The sequence below is a fragment of the Cucumis sativus genome, chromosome 3 (assembly GCF_000004075.3).
Source record: "Cucumis sativus cultivar 9930 chromosome 3, Cucumber_9930_V3, whole genome shotgun sequence".
In the NCBI taxonomy this organism is placed as follows: Eukaryota; Viridiplantae; Streptophyta; class Magnoliopsida; order Cucurbitales; family Cucurbitaceae; genus Cucumis; species Cucumis sativus.
In genome coordinates, this window is record NC_026657.2 from 10,882,286 (window position 1) to 10,902,564 (window position 20,279).

Genomic DNA, 20,279 nt, shown 5'->3' on the forward strand with positions numbered 1-20,279 from the left:
AATTTGGTCACTTAAAACTACTCCTATTTATTTCCCTTTATTACCTCTTATTAAATATTAATCCCAAAATTTAAAATAAAAAGGAAAAAAAATCTCAAAAGTTTAAAATATGGAATAACTAGTAATTAACTTAATCAAAATTTCCACCACTTAAAAAACATACAGAGGTGGGATAATCTAAAAACTGCTTCTAACATGGTGTTGGTTTTGTTGAGTTATACTTGGATTAGATTGTGTTTGGCTGTCTAGTTTCACACACCTAACCAAACCCATATATGGTATGTGGAGATTGTTTGCTTTACCAAAGCTTGGGACTAGCTACAAAGATGAAGTAATGTAAACCCAAACTATAGAAAATTAGAGTTATTAAGTCCATCTCTGAAGCTATATAACCAAATACAAGCTAACATAAAAGACTTTTGAAACCTATTTTCACCTCAAAAATTCAAACAATAGGGTCATACATTTAAACTACCAAGTTCTGTAAAACTAAACTATACACAAAAGAATAAGATATAAGATAATGAGAGAGCAGCTAGGAGTTTAATGACAAACAAGACTTGGAAGTGCTACAAAACAGAGGAAAGGGTAAAGGGGCTGTTTGCTGTTTTCATTTATACATTGTTAATTGTGTTGTCCTTTTTACCTTCATAACTTCTGGCTGTCAATCAAAATTATATATGTTGCGTGGGAAAATGGGAGTGTTCTCTCTTTTCACTTATTTGCAAATATATAAATTCACTTACAACTGTAGGGCTGTCTGTATCAAGTTGTCATCTTAACTATGTTTGCCTTTACTCAGAGATCATCAGATGCCCCTTGGCCATGGCCGCACGTCTACCTAAAGGAAATGTGGCCTTTTTTTTCTTTTTGTTTACAGACAGAATACAACATTGGTTTTAACCAGCTCATGCATTATGTGGTTCATTCAATGCATGAGAGAGAGAGGCCAACAAATTTATTTTTGACTCGCTATTTATTAGCGATACTAGGACTCCTACCTACTTCGTGAGAATTCATCTAATAAATTCTCCTTAGTATACTCACAAGTTTTTCAACCTTCTTCAATAGATTGGGAGAGTGTTTAGTCCGCTGACTTCATAAGTCGGTTTTAAGTAACTTCATCAAATTCATTAGTGTTCACTATTGAAGTTTGTACATTTATTGAAAAACTTTAGCTAAACTTTGATTTTCTAACTTTAACATATTAACTACATGCTTTAGAACTCAACTTAGCACCTCTAGCACTACAAAAGGATACGTTTGGATTAACTTAATTATGAGTGTTTTAAAGCTCTATTTAAACACTTGAAAATTTAAGGGGAACAAATGTTACGTCTTGATGTGTTTGTTCTCTTATTGCTACTTTTCGTAGTCGTATTCTTGACAACAAGAATGTAAGGTTGATTACTAACACTTTAATCAGATTTTTAAATTTTACTTTGTTTGTTTTGAATGTCTTTGCTTGGATTCCCTTTTGAAATCTCAATCAATTTCAAAATATGAAAACAAGTTATTTGATAAGAACAGCTTTTCCTAGCATCTAAGGTTTGGAATTAAAAAAAAAAAATACTTGTAGGAGGTAGGGCTATACAGGACAAAGGAAAACCTAATTTGAAAACCAAAATCACTGGCAAAACCTAATAGAAAATGTAGAAGAAAAGAAATCTTAGATGGGCTGTGGCAAAGATTTCTCAACTTCCACATAAGGAAAACCCTCATTGGACAAATCTTGGTATTCTTAACTCCTATTAATCAATCGTCATTAATGAGTCAAATAGAAGAGGAAAGGGTTGCACCAAAGTAAGCTTGAAAAGGCGAGGATGTGATTGTGAATGAATGTAGGGATTATCTAATTGGGAGAAGATAATAGTATTATTATACATTGGGTGAAAAGAGAAAAAGAACAATAAATCTTGAAATGTGATACAAAGGAGGATTAAACAATGGGTCAATCTAGATTAAAGAGGGAGAGGGAGTAGTTCAGATAATTAAAAAGACCATTTAATGCATGATGATTTTTTAAATTTGTTAAAAAGAGTTTTAGAGTTTCCAGGATATTTGTTGGGAGAGAGTGAAACCTGGCAGCCTGCTTTTAAATTCCACTATAATTACGGGGAGAAAGCTAGGAAAGCTGCTACTCTTTTGTCATTTTCTTGATAGACCAGTGCTCTTTTCGAACTCCCTTCTTCAATACTATGTATATAGCAAATCTATGGAATAATGACTCCTCGACTCCATAGTTTCACTTTCAATCTCTCTTTTTGAACCAGAAGCAGATTTTTGGTCATTCCCGTCTCTTACTGAACTGGGACTTTCCTTCCAATGGCTGTGGTATGTTCTGAAGCAGCACCCTCACAACCACTCAGAGCACAGGTAAATAAATGCCTACTCTTTCTTACCAAGTTTTGAACTTTTTCTTTTTCTTTTTCATCTCCTCAGGCATTCCCCCGTTCATCCCCTTCTTTTCTTTGCAGGTTTGGGTCTTGAAAGTTTCTATTCACTGTGAAGGGTGCAAGAGGAAGGTTAAAAAGGTTCTACAGAGCATTGATGGTACCATTCCAAATTGTACACTTTTACTGTTTTTGGTTTCAAATGTGAGAAAATTAACAACTGATAGTTCCAATTTTTTTCCTTCCATGTTAGTTCTTTTACCAGTGAAGTATAGGATTTGGGAACTTTTACAAGTTGCCCTTAGTCTAAAGCTTTGGAAGTGATAACCTTCTTAATCTTGTAGGCGTTTATACGACCATTATTGACTCAGACCAACAGAAAGTTACAGTCACTGGAAATGTTAGTCTTGAGACTCTGACCAAGAGGTTGGGAAAGGCAGGTAAACATGCGGAAATATGGCCAGAAAAGCAAGCGGGAAAAGAGAAACAGAGCATCAAGATGTTGGAGACTAACAAAGGGAAAGACCAAGAAAATGTAAGAAGTCCAGGTACTAATAAAGCTTCAGCAAAGAAGGTTGAGTTTAAGGTCAGCCCTGTCAAGAAAAACCATGAAGAACAGAATAACAAGTCAAAGAATATTGGAAGCTCTCCCAAGAAACCTCCGGCCAGGGAGGCCACGCCGGCTTCCGGCTCCAAGGGCAGTACTACTGGACAAGAGGGTTGTTCTCCAGACAAAAGTAGTGAAAAGAGGAAAATGAAGGGGCATCCAGGTAATAACATTAGTGATAAATCAAGTTCAATCCCCCAAAATGGACATGGGCTATTCAATGAGGATCTAGAAGTGGGCCTAAAAAATGGTAACCCAATGACACACCAAATATACACAGGCCCAAAGGGTTATATTTTCCCTCCACCTATTTTGGGGTTAAATTACAATGCGCCTCATTTAGGTAAAGGTCCTGAATTTTTTTACCATGTCCCACCGATTCCATATTCATATTCAAATGATCCGACAGACAACTATGAGGATCAAGCAAAGCCACAGACGTACCTGGATTATTTCAGTGAAGAGAATGCCCATGGATGCTTCATCATGTGATGTACTAACATCAAGACAATATCGAAATCAAGGGCAAGATATGGTAATTTGAAGTCATGGTTTTATGTAGTAAAACAGCGGAGGATGAGTATAGATGTACATGAGTGAGATCCAAAATGACAGGAAGGTTAGCAAGTAGAAAAGTTTTGAAGGGCTGGGTGCTTCTAATTTTTGGTTTAAAAGAACATTTAGGTTTATTGTGCTCTCTTTCAAGTGAAACTTTCTGCAAATTTCTAATGACACTAACTAGGAGTAATCTAGAAAAATTATTCAATTTCAAGTTTGTCCCAAAAGTTCAATGATTGAACAATTTTCAGCTTGAGATAGTTTTTCTATTTAGAACAAAAGAATTTATACTACACCATGTAAACGGTGTATACCTATTCAGCATTATGCATTTGTTTACTTTTACGCTAACATTCCATTATCCACTCAAATCCTAACTACCCCCATCTGACATTGTCGTATCTGAAGCTAAAGAGAAAATGGCAGAATAAGTTAAAATAGTATGTAGTTACCAGTCTTCCCAGTTCCCAGTATCTTGGATCCAAGCAATTCAGAATACAATAGTATTAGCATTCAAGGACCGTTTTCCCCTCTAATATTTTGTGCATCTTGGACCAACCAGCAAGTTAATTTAATTTAGTGCCATTGCCGAGATGGTGTAAGAATGTAACAATATTTACGTGGTAGAGGAAAGATACACTGATCCATAACTTGGTGAATATATCAAAATCAAATGCAGAATCTAGCAGATCCTATAAGAAGTGCACTACTAGCATTTTCTTAAAGTTAAAAAAAAATGTGTGAAAAATCAAACTTGTAATGTATGCCTTATCCATTTAGCGACATTTGGCTTGTTGCATATTAGAATAAGCGTATTTAACTTGAAAAGAGAGATTGACCACAATGGAGAAGAAACAATGATCTTTGTGATTAGAATCTTCAGAGATATCATTCAGACCCTAAGACAGTCCTTTGTGGTTACATCCAAACTTTTAACTTTTCTTGGATCTTTCAGCATTTATCTCTAAGAATAAGAGACTTCGCTATAATTAAAATGTATTTTATTGTAAAAGTACAAGAACCTGATCCGAGAACAAGAGGTTCTTTGATCAGATTTTGAGCCAAATAATGAAAAGAAACATAAGGACCCTATCAAAATCAATTGTTTCTCACTTAGATACATATAGTATGAGAACTACCACCACAGGTCTAAGTGCATAACTACGAAATAAAAATGAGCTAATGCAGGCAAAAACAGCCAAATTTAAGCTTACATGCTAGTTGATGCCCTTGTGGTGCGCTGATTTGTTCCAAGGATGATTATTATAACAGTTACATCATCATGATATTTCCTTCTCCTGCCGGCTGGAATGGTAATTAACTCTTCCTTGCTAAAACCTATAAAACATAAGTTCTTTCATCATCAGCTCCGATTGATTCAAACAGATATGAAAATTTCAAGTTATAGGCACAAGATTAGTCTACTTCTGAGGAAAATACTAAAACACCTCGTTGTCTTAAACAAGTAGTTATTATTTATTTATTTTTAATCCTTTTTATGAAGTAGCTGATGCGAAGAAAATAAAACACTAGGAGGGTGTTTGAGTCCCCAACTTCAAGTGGAGTGAGCTATTATACACACGTTAACTTCAAGTGAGTTATTATACACACGTCAAGTTTTACTATTTTAAATCATTTTTTGTTACAGTGCATACTATTTCCTACTTAGACTAAAGTAGCTTACACTTCAAACTCGGACTAGTATAACCCAGATACTCTAATAAACAACCCAACACTCCAAACACCTCCTAAGATGTGTGGGTTTCAATAACTACACAATCTATTAGAAAACTCATGTTAAAAATTAAATAAAATTGACAGGTGAAATAACATGAGTACAATTTCTCCAGCCGGCCAAACAGCAGAATCAAAGGGCAGTGTTTTCACTGAACTTGTACTCAATGTCAGTATCCTTAAATAATGGCTACTGATTAGTATTTTACAATATTAAAGAACACCTCTTCAAAAGATTATCCTAAGTGAGAACGGATAAGAGGATACAATATAGAACCGGCAAGGGTACTCTAATTCTAACCCCAATTTGTTCCAACAGTATTAGCCTTTTGGTCGGGAATTAAATGATAGCAATTGTCTCTTTTTCTTGTACGTTTACTTTGCCATTAGATTCTAAGGTTTGTAATGTTTTATCTTGTCGCAAGGAATTGACAATTCACCTTTTATTGAAAACTTGAAGGGAATGCTTAGTTTTAGACACATAAGAAACTTTTAGCATAAGAAAATGAGCAATAAAACAAAATGAAAAGTTGACTTCTGCTAACTGCTAAAAACATCATAAATAACTAAGTTCAACACTCTAGCCCGGAGTCAACATATGACATTAAATGTAAGCTTTAAAGTCGTCTTACTCTTTTCAGTCATGCATTCGTGATAATATCATGCCAAAGATAAGTTAATAAATATTTCACACAAAACGATTTAGATTTCACCTGCACAATTAGCTGCTTTCAACAGAAGCTGCTCCAGTAAAAATTTTGCAGGATCACCAGTTGGGTTGCTCAAGATATACGAATGGACAAGGTTCACTGCCTCCTCATTGCCAAAAAAGTCAAATAAACCATCACTTCCAACTATAACAAAGCAATCTGATTTTGATATCCTATGGATAGACAATGCTGGTTGAGTGGAAATATAGGGAGGGCTTATTAGGTTACGAACTCGAAGAATACCCATCAAAGCATCATTAAATTTTTTCTGCAGAGAAAATAAATGCATAATAATCAAACTTATGATGGACTAAAATAATTTCCAGAATGCAGATGACGTTACCTGGTTCACTCAGAAATGAATACCATTTTTAGCATTGATACCACATCAACTTTGTCCTGAAAATTCATGTCCTATATATAATAAAAGTGATCATGCATATTGATTTTTCTGTCCTGAGCTGATATGGATTTTACCAAGGTCAGGTGAGGTCCGAAGTAACAGGAGAAGAAAAGATAGAATCCTTACAAGTACGGGATGGGGTGGTGGATTCAAATACAGAACGTACATACATGGTTAAGACATAGCTATAGTAAAATATCACGTAGGTATTATCAATTAGCATGAAGACTTAGTCAGCAACCAAAAATTCTATTTTGTTTAGCAACTTGCATCCTTTTTCTTCTTTCTTTTCTTTTTTTTTTAATAGGAACAACCTGCATCATTATTAGCATTTTAAAACAGTGCCTCTACTCTATTTATTAAATTTCTATACACTGCACAAACAGAGAAATGATATTGTGTTATATGAGAATATGGCCATACTGGCAGGCACGCAATCAATAACTGTCGCGTACCGTCTTCAAGTAGCCAACTCCAAAAGCACGAGTCACCTTCAGTTTTCCTTTGACTTTGCCACCAACGATTATTGTCGGATCATCGGGATGATCATGTTGTAACTGAGCTCTTTCAAGTTCATTATCCACAGTGTGACTCTCAGTGAGCTGGACAGCTTTCAGACCCCTATTCCTTCTCATAGAACCTTCATCAAGGGTAGCTAGTACTGCTCTACTATCACCCAAATTTAGCGTGTACAAATCCTTTCCATGAAGAAGAACAACTAAAACACATGACCCAACAGAAACTAAATCAGGGCGGTCCTCCATTTCCTGTTCTACCATGTGCAGAAAATCATTCTCTGTTTGACTAAGAGCACGCTGGAGGCTATCGAACACCCCATGCCTTAGAGGGTAGTTTTTCATTCCTGCTTTGGCATATGAATGGTTCTCTAACACATTGTGGATATCTGAAGAAATTTTACTATTGTTTCCCATAGGAGAAAATCTTCCTTGAGTAATGTTACTATCATCAAGAAGATGTGAACCATGCATGTCTAAACCGTCAGAGGTTTCATTCTTGGCTTCCCAATCTAGTAGATTAAAATAAAATACAATAGTTTCATACAATGTGCCAGCAAGAAAATCAGCAGCATCTCTTCCGTTAAAACCATCATAAATTGCACAAAATAGCCATCCATTTTCTTCAGAACAAACAGCTTGGACCCTGTCCTCACCAGCAGCTCCACCTGCCACTTGCACTTCCTTAACATTAAGGAAACCTTCACCTCCAGATGGAGAACTCATGGATTTCAACAAGTATGAATCATAATCAGAGGTCGGGGTAGATGGACTGCAACTTAAGTTTGACAGACTACTCTGCAGAGACGTTGACAGTATATCCAACCTTGAAAGAGTAGGCGATGAGGGAACCTTACGGAAGGAGTTAGGAGAATCCCAGGTTGGCAGAATTTCTTCTCCTATCAACCCATTGCATATATTTGTGTTCGCTAGGGTGGCATTCGCACTCAAGGCAGCCCCAGATAAGCAAGAGAAACTGCTCACCCTTTGAAGTCCAGACTGAATCTCCAACTTGTCAGAAACATCATGAATTTCACCTATGTTGCCATTGCATTTATAACCGAAGCTAACTTCAAGTTCTCCCTCGGGTTTTGTTGAAGCTTCTTGAAGCATACTATATGACTGTTACAACAAATACATTCATTTTTAATGCACTTTCTTAATAAAAATGGCAAATTTAAGTTAGTTAGATTTGAAAGGTCAAACTCGATTGTCTTTTCTATAGCACCAAATAAATCCAGGCATACACATACTTGAAATTTAGACTTCTAAACAGTGAAAAATGGTGGGGGAAGCTCTATGATGTTGTAAGGTCTTAAACTCAGTATGTATAATATCAATCAATTAGCTTGATGTTCATTATCTTTAACAAACATGGGGTTGATCTACATCATCTGTTGTGGGGATACCAGTTTTCTTATTCCCTTTAGAGTAAGGTTTAATTTGTCCAGAGTGTAACAAGCATTGTTGCTCTGTGATAGTGATTGAGGTGACACTGAAGAACTCTCCTTTTCAGGATAAAGGGAGATAGAAAACCCTGTGGTAAGGCTTGTTGTTTGCTATCATATGTGAAGTGTGGTAGGACTTAGAGAAGTCGAGAGGTTTTTAGAGGAGATTGGGGAGGGCGTGCAAAGTTTAATGTGTCCTTAAGGACATCCTTTTATTGTAATTACTAATTATCCTTTGGGTATCATTCTTTATGAATACGAGTTCTTTCTTGTAGCTCAAGACTCCTTTCCCTTTGAGGGCTTTTTTTTTTTCAACACCCTAGTACATGCTTTCATTTTTTCTTAATGAAAGCTTAATCCTTAAAATGAAAAATCCATCAATTGGCTGAAAATTGCAGTATGCATTCTTGCTATCCTATTCAACTTATAGAAAACAAAAATCCACACAGTACTTTCCACCGACTCCCCTACAAATTGAATTTCCCGATATGAATTTAACTAAACCTAGTTGTGGTTACTCAAATATCCTTTTCACCTTACATAACCTTTCCTTTCCTATCCTTTTCACAAACTAAACCCACCCATGCAAAGAAAAACCAAACAGTAAAACAATAGCACAATTGCAGTTCCATAAACTACACAAACAACAAAAACAACTAAATACCAAGTGCCAACTATTTCAGTAACAAACCAGAAACAAAAAAGTCACGACAACAATGACAACTAAACTCTTAACTTCAATGACACTCATTTAAAGAAAGAAAGAAAAAAAAAAACGAATTAAACACAAACTAGAAATCCCAAAATCAAACACAACCTATATATTGACCATCAAACGATCATAAAACAGATAATCAAGAAAACAACCCATTTCAAAGAAGAAAGGCCAGATGAGAAAAAGAGGGTAGGCAGCGAAGTAAGAACAAAAAGTAACCTAACAGAAGACGTCAGAAAACCCAGAAAACCCAGTAAACGTATGCTGCAATAAATTAGAGAAAAGAAAAGAAAAGGAGAGTTGGAAATAAAGAATGGTAAAAGCCGCCAGAATTGGTACCGATTACTGAAAGAACATAATGAAGCAGAGAAAGGAAGAAAGAGAGAAAAGGTGGAGACAAGAGAGAGAAAGAGAAGGAGAAACAAACCAGAGAGGGTGCTGAGGATGAGGAAGGAAGTAAAGGGAATGGTGATGAAGAGAAGAAGAATGCATATGGAGAAGAAGAGAAGAGTGAAAGCAAAGAGAAGAGAAAATGGAGAATCTGTGTATGTGAGTGGTACGTTAAAGGCGAAGGGGGTATTGGATGGACAGGAAGACGCTCTCCTAAATTTAGAGAATTTTTTTTGGTTACCAATTTTTGCTTATTCAATGTTTAGCTTTTAGTTAAATTTTAAATCAAAGAACTTCCTTATTAATAAATAATTAATTGATACAACCTTGCTTTTTATTAATTGTTTTCTTCCTTAAATTATCATCTACTTTCTTTTTAACTCATTCTTGTTTTCTTTTTATAGTGTGTTGCCCCAACTTGCCTTCTATGGACATGTACTCCTCATCTTTGTTCTTTATTTGTTTCACTCTTTTGTAATTATCATCACTCTTCTTCTTCTCATTTCTAACCCTACACATGTTCAAAACAAACTCCTTTTTGTTTTTAAAAATTACCTACATCAAACCTCTTCTTACTTTGTTTAATAATCCTTTTTTCTAAATAATTTTGTAAACACTTCATTCTTTTTTTAAATCCACTTTTCCTCCGACTAAAATGTTTTAGATGTGTCTAAACGAGTCCCAAACACTCACATATTTAAAAAAATATGAAAATTAAGCATAGTTTGATAATTATTTGTTTTCTTTCTTTATTTATTTCAATAATGTATAATTCCTTTTAAAATTTCATTGCTACTTTTTATATTTATAGTGTTTTAAAAAACAACCTGAATATTTGAATAATAAATATCAATAACAACCACGTCCATACACTATATTTTAGTTATTTTATTTCATTTCATTTAGAAAGTTGAATATTTGTAATTATCAAGCTTAGAATTCTAATAGAGTAGAAAGGAGATAAAATATTTATTTGCAATCATCTTTGTAATTGACGTTTATAAAAAAACAGTCATCTAATATAGTTGGCCCGTGAGTGTCTGATATATATTCCTCGTGAATATCTTACATTAATCTTAATTGTATTTGCCTCTTAAATCAATTTGGTGCAGTGATGATGCAAACAAATGACATCTCAATCAGGCACCAACACCATAATATTAGGCGTATAGTGTTTATAGTGTCCAATTAATTTGTTAAAAAAGAAAATAAAAACAAAAATATGTCCACCAGTTGATCAAATATTTGTCGATGTGTCAACCATATATTTACTAATTGTTCAAATGCAAGTAGAACATCACTTCATCTAATGGGTAAAAATAATACTAACAATGCGAGAAAAAAAATAATACATGCAACTCAAGCAATGGACTTGAGTCAATGAATGGTGACGATGAAAGATTTTATATTGATAATTAGTAAAATTGACACAATATTAAGATTTTATATTGATAATTTTATATGGTGACGAGAATCGTTAAAATAGTAAAATTGACAAAATTTTTACACGGTATACTTTTGCAAAACATGAACGTAGTAAGTAAAACAATTTTATATTTTATAAATGCATGGTATTTTTTTGTATGGATTAAAATCATGTGTATTAATTTTAAATCAAATATTGAAGTGCATGTCCTAAAATACTAAAACCGTAAAATGCATCATTGTGTTTTCTTGGATTATTCCACTGTTTTCAAATATCACTCACCAAGCAATAGCCTAATATCTCTGCCACATTTAATTCGTCTCATTAGGTATAAACAAAATCCCACACAAACTAAAGAATACTATCAATATTATGATATGTATAATGAACGATTAACTTCGTACTATTTAAGACTAAGATGATATGTATTTTGTGACATCAGATTTTAACAAAAACCCAAGATGATTATATTTTGATTAACATCGATAAGAGTTGGAATGAGAACTAAAAAAGAAATGTGATTAAGTTCCCAATGATTGAGTGTGGTGAAGTCATGTGCCAAAATGAACAATATGACTTTGTTTTTTCTTCTCGATTTTGTCTTTTTGGTTAGAGAAAGGACACAATAAAAAAATCCTAAGCAATAATGATAATAATAATAATAATAATAACACTTCTCAAGGGTTCAAATTTCCCAAACCCTAATAACTTTTCTTAGAAAATTACGAAATATATATATATATTCTTATTGAAGTATAAGTAAGCACAAACTCATTAATACATGGATTAAACTTATTAATTAGGAAAACTATAGACACAAAAAATAATTAATAATAGAAAATGTCAAATTAGTTTGATATTGGCCCACTGAAACTTCAAAATGATTTTGAAGCTTGGAGGAGCCAAGATTGGAATATTTGGTATATGGCTTTTCAGCCACTGAAAGAACCAATATATGAATTATATATTAACTATTACATGTGAAACCAAAAACGTGACATAAAAACTAGATAATGATAATGATAAAATTGTAAGAATGAAAGAAAGTAAAACAAAAACTTGAGGCTTTTATCAAATCAAATGCATCCATCATGAACATGAAAACACATATCATTTTCTTTATATTCTCCTCCACCCTAAATTATTATTATTTTATAACAAATCATAATGGAGGATTTGATTTCAAGTTCAAAGAAAAGAAACATGGGATTCGCTAATTTTTGTGTACATATCAAATGAAAAATATTTTAGATGTTGTTCACATTGGTTCTTTGCTTTTTGATTACTTGCGAGTGGATTTTCCAAGTTAGTTTTATGATTGAATAAAACTCAAAGTCATTCTTTTTACTATATAACACTCCCATTTGTTGGGTTTAAACAATTTTTAGACTATGATTTTAAACCTTTCACTGAATTTCCAACTTGATTTCAGGTAAGAATGGAAATGAATGGATGAAATTTAAAATAGGTGTTTCTCTCTAATCAGAAGAACCCAATGTTATAGGAATGTTCAAACCTTTCAATATTTACAAAAAAAGTTGGTGTGAAATAATTAGTATCTTTCATATAATATGTCAAATTACAATATATTTTTGTCTCTATTATTTTAAAAATTAACTGAAAATAATTAATGTAGTCAATTGATAGTTTAAAAACAAAATTAAGCCAGACTTTTATAGATAATAATTATAAAAAGAAATTATTATTTAAAAAACAATAAGGAAACAAACAAAAATTGGATTTATATTTTTTGCACCCAAAAATAAAATTTGAAAAAGAAATAATATGTTTAAGATCTCCCAACCATTTTTTTTTTAAAGGAAGCACTTGTATGGTGTTCTCAAACTTGGCAAATTCAAAATAAATTACCTAATAAAAACATTCAAAAGTTCTAAATTAATAAGTAGTGAAAATCCATGAACAAGAAAAAAAACAAAAACAAAAATATTTGAGGCATTTATTAAAATATATGGTAAAGTTGAATCCATGTGACATAATTGTATCAAAGATTAGATTTGCATTTAACAACTAGTAATAGAAATTAGAAAGTGATGCTAGGTTTTATGCTTACGAAAGCAGACAAATACATGTTCAAAGATACTAGAGTTCCACACGCAACTCCATTATTTAACATTCTCAATCACATCTCTCACTTTTATTTTTTCTTTTCTAAATCACGCTTCAGTTCCCAAGTACTATACACAAAATGCAATTGAGATGCAAGTTTAAGTTTAGATATGCAGTTCAAATGTTATCTATGGTTAATACTATGATTAAATGTTAAGGACCATGGTTAAATATTCATGTAATGTCAAAAGTTGCAATATCATGAACATTTCCAACTTCTTAAAATGTTGAAGAAAGAATCCAAATATGCATTATAATTACCACTCAAATAAGTTTAGGAATAAGGTTACGAATATTAAAGGCGTTAGTAATTAGTTGAGGGAGAGGAATGGAGTAGAAAAGCAAGATATGGTGAGTGAATTAGGGCTCGAGAGTTGTCTCAAAATTGAGAGACTCAATATTTTTAATGGAAAATGAACTTCAACGTATTTCATTCAACTTAGTTTTGGTCCTCCTTTGACTCATCATTGCTTGTCCAGACTCAATGAAGTTGAGTTTGCATTTAAAGAAACTAACGAGTTTAAATTGTCAAAAGAAACTACTTAACTACGAGTGGTTCAAAAAATCTTAAAAGTGTATCTCTATACTTGAAAACTTTGATATAGAGATGAACCAGAACTGCACAATCATCTATTGTTGACGCACTTCAACTTTCTTCTTCTGCCAGAGGCGATCCAGTGCACTGTCAGCATCTCCCTACAAAGAATATAAGAAAGCACCATGAGTACATCAAGATCACCATAGATAGAGAACTTGAAAGCTGAGGATTAAGACAAACATCCATGAGGCCAGACAATACAATGGAATATGTAAAACCCAGTCAAGTAGGTGAAATATTCAAGCAACAGCAAAAGACATGCTTCAAGCTATGATAGGAAACATCAAATCATATCAACTGAAGCCTCAAACATCCCCATCAGGCCAGATTCCAAAGCATGGAGATTGAACTATACAGCAAGATTCTAGACAGCTACATGGCCAAAATCAGCAGCATCAACACCACAGTGAAAAGAACAGGAAAATTTTGTACGGCTTCAACTCAGATTCCAGAGTATGAGGAAAGAAATAACAAGATAATGGATTATGGACATGAAAATTTTGTACACTACAATGACTTCTATCACCCTTCAAAGTGAAGTTAGAAGACAAAGGCAAATGGCAAAGGTCTTTCAAGACTCATTTCGAGGCTTCTACCCTTCCTTCACACTCTTTCATTTCCCATCAGTGAATTTCTATATTGCCTATAGTCTGTACTTTAGCTATGTTTGAGATTTCTTTTCTAGGCAGGCCATGCTTTAGTATTAAACTCTTGATTATAAATCTACAATGGCTTCTTCCACCATTCAAGAGAAAGCAAGAGGGCAGAGGCAGGAGGAGAAACCCTTTGGAGACTCATTTATGCAAACTTCTACCCTTTCTTATCATTTTCTTTCACTTCCAAGTTTCATCTAGTACTTTTCAATTACTGTCTATAGATTGTAGTTTATAAATGTTTAAGATTTCTTTCGTAAGGCTATGATTTAGTCCAACTCTAAATTTATCATATTCTTTATTTTATTAGTCGTGATTAGTTTCAATTAACTACAGTCTACAGCCGTCCATAAAACGGTGCTTCATAATATATCAGGCAACAGGAATCACAGAAGATTGAATTAACCTGTTTGTTATTATATATAAAAACACAGCCAGTAGCCAGCAGAGAATCAAATGGCCAAGAAGAATAAGTCATTCTCAAATGCACCCCCTTTACTAGAAGAACTAAAGTCAAATACCGACGGAATCAATCATAACCAAGTTCAATGCATCGTTCTTAAACCACGCTTTCTACGCAACAAAGAGCATAAAAATTAGTTTTAAGTGTGCAACAAGACAGAGTAAATATAAAATGCCTCGTTCCAAGTCAATGCTCAAATATATCACATATTAAAAACTGCATCCTCTCGGTACAAACCCAACAACAAGGAGAGAAATAGAGGGGAAGGACAATCACCTGGGCCCGAATGAAACCACAGAGAGCAAAAGTAGAAAATTGCCCAGTGTAGATGCCATTCTCATCCAAATGCCCAATGTTGATCTGAACAGAAGCATGGTCCTTGGAAGTAATCAGGCGATTCGTTGCGGAGCTGCATCAACGACACAATAACCCATGAAAAAGTTCAACCCACATGAAAGTTAGTGACAGAATCATCGAAGTGAGACAAATAATAGTTGTATTACGAACCATTTTCTGGGAATATAAAGCTCTGTGATTTTACCCTCTTCGTTCTGCATCTTGATAAGTGAATGAAACCTAAATTTTGGAATCAGATTAGCGAACAAAAATGTGAATGAGATTGAAGAAGTAAAAGAGCAAATGACTCTTAAGGGTACAGAGAGAGAACAAACCGCAAGCACAACAGAGGAAACGAACTATCCGAAAGGGAGAAAGAGGCGTGGTGAAGAAACCCTAAAATTTAGAAGACAAACCCTAAGCCTAAATATATCTTTGGATTATTTGCATATTTTAACTTTAAAAAAATAATATTGATTTCATTGAATATTATCAAATATCAATTTATAAAATACACTTTTCAACATCATTTGGACCATAACTATCCTAAGATGTAATAATCACATATTGCTTTACATTTTTCAAATTTCAATTCCTATACTTTTGATAAATCATAATTTAGTCCTTCTTATTTATGGTTCGTTTTTCTTTTCTTTTTCTTTCTTATCATCACTATAATTTTGAAAATATATATTAACATATTATATTTTTTCCATTCAAGTTATTGTAATTATTTTACAGGTTTTTAATTTTAGAAAAATTATCTTTTGAGAAACTATATTGAAAATTTGTTAAAAGAATAATATGAATTTCAAAATAATATTTAAAGTATACGAAACTAACATTTAACCTAGTTTTCTTATCTAATTATTATTGTTATTTAAAAAATAACTTATTACTATGGTTCTTATTATATAAAAAATAAGAAAAACAGAAAAATAAGAAGAAAAAAACCATCAGTAAAACAGATTTGAGTTTTTTCAAAAATAGAAAAATCGGACCAACTATTTACAACAAAATCAGACTATATTTTTAACACATTTTAATAGAAAATTACCTATATAAAAAATAAAACTAAAATAACTAGTAAAAGATAAATTGGTTTAATTTCTTTTACTTACAAATTTCGATAAAATATTTAATTCATATAATTGTACGAAGACGAGCATAACTAATTTACATATGAACACAAATTAGATCCAAAATTTCATGTTAAATGCATTACTTTATATGAAGATAAATTTTTCGCTCTACATTTGTATCATATATGTATATATACTTCTTGAACTTTAAAAAGCATTCATAAGATATATTACATATGGATTTATGTATCTAATATGCATATTATGCATTTTTCCATTGGCTATAAAAGTTTGATATGATACAAAGGGTAATTTTTAAGCATTTTTATATTTATGATATTTCATGATAATATTAAAAGTTTATACATCTATTAAGCATTTTAAAACGATTTATTAGGACTAAAATCAAAGGTTATATTTGTTAATTTTAAAAATGAATGATTGAATTTATAAATTTAAAACAAAATTTTAGATGTGAAATAGTGTTTATTTTGAGTATGAAATTTCGTCTCTACGAAGAAAGATGTATTTTGAAGTAAATAGTAAAATTTTTCAAGTACCGTTTTGTAACAATCATGTTTCCATTAACGAAGCTACAGGAGATGTTGGCCAAACTTATATACATCTTTTAATTCATACCATATTCTCTCCAAAGGAAAGGATCTCATGCCTTGTGATTAGCAATTTATGGACAAAAAAATGAAATTAGAAGTCAATTAAATGGAGAAAAGAGCTATAAGAAAGAGTCGATTAAATGGAGGCAATTATATGAGGGAAAATAGAGACGTTGGAAAACAAGGAAAAGAAACTGAGACTCGTTATATACAAAAGTATCAAGAGGAAAGAGCTAAAAAACAAAATCGTCAGACGTTTTGTGGAACGTGTTTTCTTCGATTTTCTGTATTACTGATTAACTGAATTTTATCATCTCAAGTACAATAAGATTTAATTGAAATCGCTATACTTTTTTCAAGTTATCTATATTTATTATGCTATAAATTTAATAAACTTCAAGATATTGTGATCGATATTTGTACTTTACTAATATAAATATAATCTAAAATATCACGTTTGTACTATACTTTGAAATTTTACTCTCTCATCCTTGTCTACCGTTCACTTTCTAATTTCTGTTAATACTGACATTTTTAATAAAAGTTTTGAAAAAATGTAAATATATTCGTATTTTTATAGATTAGGATAAATTAAACATATTTAATCGTGGAGGTACAAAAATTGAACATAATACTAATAATAACATTAGTTACATTACTATAATGATTAAAGATCGGAAATATTTTGTTTTGATAAAATGGTGAAGAAAGACAAACCAAACAATTGTTAAAAAAATAAAAGAGAGAAGCATTGCAAAGTGACAAAAAGACCTAATAGCTTTTCAAAGAATTGTGATATAAAAGAAGTGTTGGTTTTGTATATAAACAACAAACAAAATCATTTTATTTACATTTTACAAACTCTTTTAAGTTTCAATTTTAGAAATAATCTTCAAAGCAAGATATGATGCAATAAAAGGGAAATACCAAATTAGTCCCCACTTAAAGTTGACTGAATTGAAAATACGAGAATGTTTAAGGGTGTAAATGAAAAGGAATTTAAAACAGAGGACTAAAGTGTAAGGCTAGAATATTATGAGTTCTTGGAAGAAGAAGAAATTTCGCCATGCAGATGCAACGGAAGGTCCTTAAGAAATAAACACCTGAATTTTCTCCGTAACGTTCAATCTTCCTTTTAATATCTCAAATTTCATTCCCGTTTTTCGCCCTAATTTTTCCAATTCCCTCTTTTCATAATCTCCCAATCCTCTCTTCCTCTCTCTCTCTCAAATTAACAATGCCTTCTTCCAATCCTCCGTTCAAATCCCGACCAGAATCCAAATACACCAAGGCCAAGAGAGCTCTCCGTTCTCTCGCCGTCTCCGTCGCCATTCCTGTTTCCCTCACAATCGCCGCCATCTTCCTCTTTGGCCGCTCCTCTCGCCATTACCCCAACCGTAACCGCCCGATTTGGATAGGCCCACTCTGGCTCATCCAGCTTTCCTCCATTGGCTCCTCCTTTCTGGTTGGCCTCGCAGCTTGGCTCGTTTGGGCGGACGGTGGTTTCCATGGCGGTTCCAATGCTCTTCCGCTCTACATCGCGCACCTTTCTCTCAGCGTCGTTTGGAATCCTCTGGTGCTTGTGATTCGGTCTGTGGTGATTGCGTTTTTGTTCTGTGTTTTGGATTGTGTGACCCTGTTTGCGTGTTATCTGGCGTTCAAGCGAGTTAATCCTTTCGCTAAGGATCTGATGAAGCCTTGTTTGGCTTGGACTGCGTATCTCTCTGCTGTTACGTATGTGTTCATTGATCTTTGATTGAGGTTTTTGATCATTTGGTGATTTTTGAAAAGATTTGTTTATCACATTGTTTTTTTTTTTTTTTTACTAGGACGTTGTAGAACTTTTTATCACAGTACAAAGAAATTGTTAGGAGATGATTGAAAGGAAAGTTTGTAGAATTAGTGGTATAATTATTTCGGTTCATGCGTTCTTGATCGAACCGTAGGAGATTTTTATGATGAATTTCTTGTTTCTTATTTGACAGCGATCTCGATTTCATGTTTACTTTTTACTTCATAGTCTATTTTATACATACGTTTTGTTCAGTTTTAATGCGTATATTTTGAACGTCCAATCAAAATTGGCTAAATAATTGTAATAATCAACTGATGAAGGGATTAAATCAAGATTTATTGAAAAACACATCACCCTTTGTAGTAATCTAATGATTTGAAGATAATTTGAGTTAAGAAGATCGTTTTTTTTTAAAGTAAAAAATAAAACTAACTTATTTTTTTATCTAACAAATATTTTTTTAAAAAATGTTTATAGGAAGATCACTCTCAACAATATTTCATGAAAAATATTATCATCAAACTTCCAAACAATATTTCATTAAAAATATATTAATCTTTATTTATTATTCCTTTAATTTATGCAAATTTTAAATCCAATATTTACATTACAAAAAAATGATCACGTGGAAACTGTCGTTTCCTTATTACTATGTCAATGTTATTGGAGCATGAAATGTTGTTTATTATACAGTGTCAGATAACTCTATATAAAAAATTTTAATCCTACTTTTCTTTCACACCATTAAACATTCTTTTTGTAATTTTGTTTACAAAATTATTTAATTTGTGCTACTTATTTTCTATATTAAGAATATCTTACAACAATCCCTAATCGAAATAACAAATTAATTTGTAAATATTTTAAATTATTGTGTTACTTTTAAAAATATTCCTAATCCAAATCTAGCTATTTAAACTCATGTATCCTAATCCTTTACACATTTTACTTTCTATGTTGGACACTTTTATATATTGCAATTTGGTTCCTAATTTCAAAATCGTATTTATTTGATTCATAGACAATAAAAAATAAAAAATAAATAATAGTTAATAGTTTTAACTTTCAATTCAATGCTAATACATCCTCTTATGTCGATGATATATAGAGATCTTTTTTCTTTTTGTTATATTTTATGATGCCTTTGAAAACATGTATATTGAAGAAATTAAACAGTATAAATTTCATAAAACTTCGTTGCTAAAACTAATCAAACGATTGTTTTTTGTTCATATTTATATCAAACTAACACTATTTTTACCTCACATTTCTTCCAAAAGCTATTAGGTTTTGTCTCTGTAGTTAGAAATGCTTCTCTTAGTCATCTTCCATTTTTTGTTTTGTTTGACATTACGTTTCTTATTTTTGTCGTTGTTTTTCATAGATGAAATTTCACAAATTTGTGATTCTTTCATCTTCGAAAGCTTGCTCTTAATGGTATTATATATCTACATTCAAATCTCTATTTCTCATCACTCACAGAATAAACCCCACAAAGTACTGTATGACGACTTTGTTTTCAAGCTATTTCCTTTTTACAATTTTGTATATAACAAGCCTCAATTTCTCTTGCCTTCTTTTCCAGCGCTTCTATCTTTGCCTCATATAATTCCCTTCATTCAAACGAACTTTTCTTACGTTGCATCCTCTCAATCACATAATTAAAATCATTGATCTTACCAAACTTTTTTCATAGAAATTTTTTAACAAAT

The 20,279-nt window shown here is 32.3% G+C and overlaps 4 protein-coding genes across 4 annotated transcripts; 2 read left to right on the forward strand and 2 right to left on the reverse strand.

Moving 5' to 3' along the window:
* The first annotated feature begins 1,856 nt into the window (after positions 1-1,856).
* Positions 1,857-3,883, forward strand: LOC101211229 (heavy metal-associated isoprenylated plant protein 35). The gene is made up of 3 exons (XM_004134439.3): positions 1,857-2,376; positions 2,478-2,553; positions 2,738-3,883. The coding sequence occupies exons 1-3, from the start codon at positions 2,326-2,328 to the stop codon at positions 3,490-3,492; spliced, it is 882 nt and encodes a 293-aa protein (XP_004134487.1). The 5' UTR covers positions 1,857-2,325; the 3' UTR covers positions 3,493-3,883.
* A 521-nt stretch (positions 3,884-4,404) lies between these two features.
* Positions 4,405-9,711, reverse strand: LOC101202885 (probable protein phosphatase 2C 40). Its single transcript, XM_004134159.3, has 4 exons — positions 9,511-9,711; positions 6,861-8,042; positions 6,006-6,270; positions 4,405-4,896 (listed from the first exon to the last, which is right to left on the reverse strand). Exons 2-4 carry the CDS (start codon positions 8,031-8,033, stop codon positions 4,769-4,771), a joined length of 1,566 nt encoding a protein of 521 aa, XP_004134207.1. The 5' UTR covers positions 8,034-8,042; positions 9,511-9,711; the 3' UTR covers positions 4,405-4,768.
* A 3,667-nt stretch (positions 9,712-13,378) lies between these two features.
* LOC101203366 (40S ribosomal protein S21-2) lies at positions 13,379-15,550 on the reverse strand. The gene is made up of 4 exons (XM_004134162.3): positions 15,412-15,550; positions 15,248-15,316; positions 15,017-15,149; positions 13,379-13,722 (listed from the first exon to the last, which is right to left on the reverse strand). The coding sequence occupies exons 2-4, from the start codon at positions 15,295-15,297 to the stop codon at positions 13,657-13,659; spliced, it is 249 nt and encodes an 82-aa protein (XP_004134210.2). The 5' UTR covers positions 15,298-15,316; positions 15,412-15,550; the 3' UTR covers positions 13,379-13,656.
* Positions 15,551-17,803: 2,253 nt separating this feature from the next.
* Positions 17,804-18,777, forward strand: LOC101211479 (translocator protein homolog). Its single transcript, XM_004134440.2, has one exon. It carries the CDS (start codon positions 18,010-18,012, stop codon positions 18,526-18,528), a length of 519 nt encoding a protein of 172 aa, XP_004134488.1. The 5' UTR covers positions 17,804-18,009; the 3' UTR covers positions 18,529-18,777.
* The last annotated feature ends 1,502 nt before the right edge of the window (positions 18,778-20,279 follow it).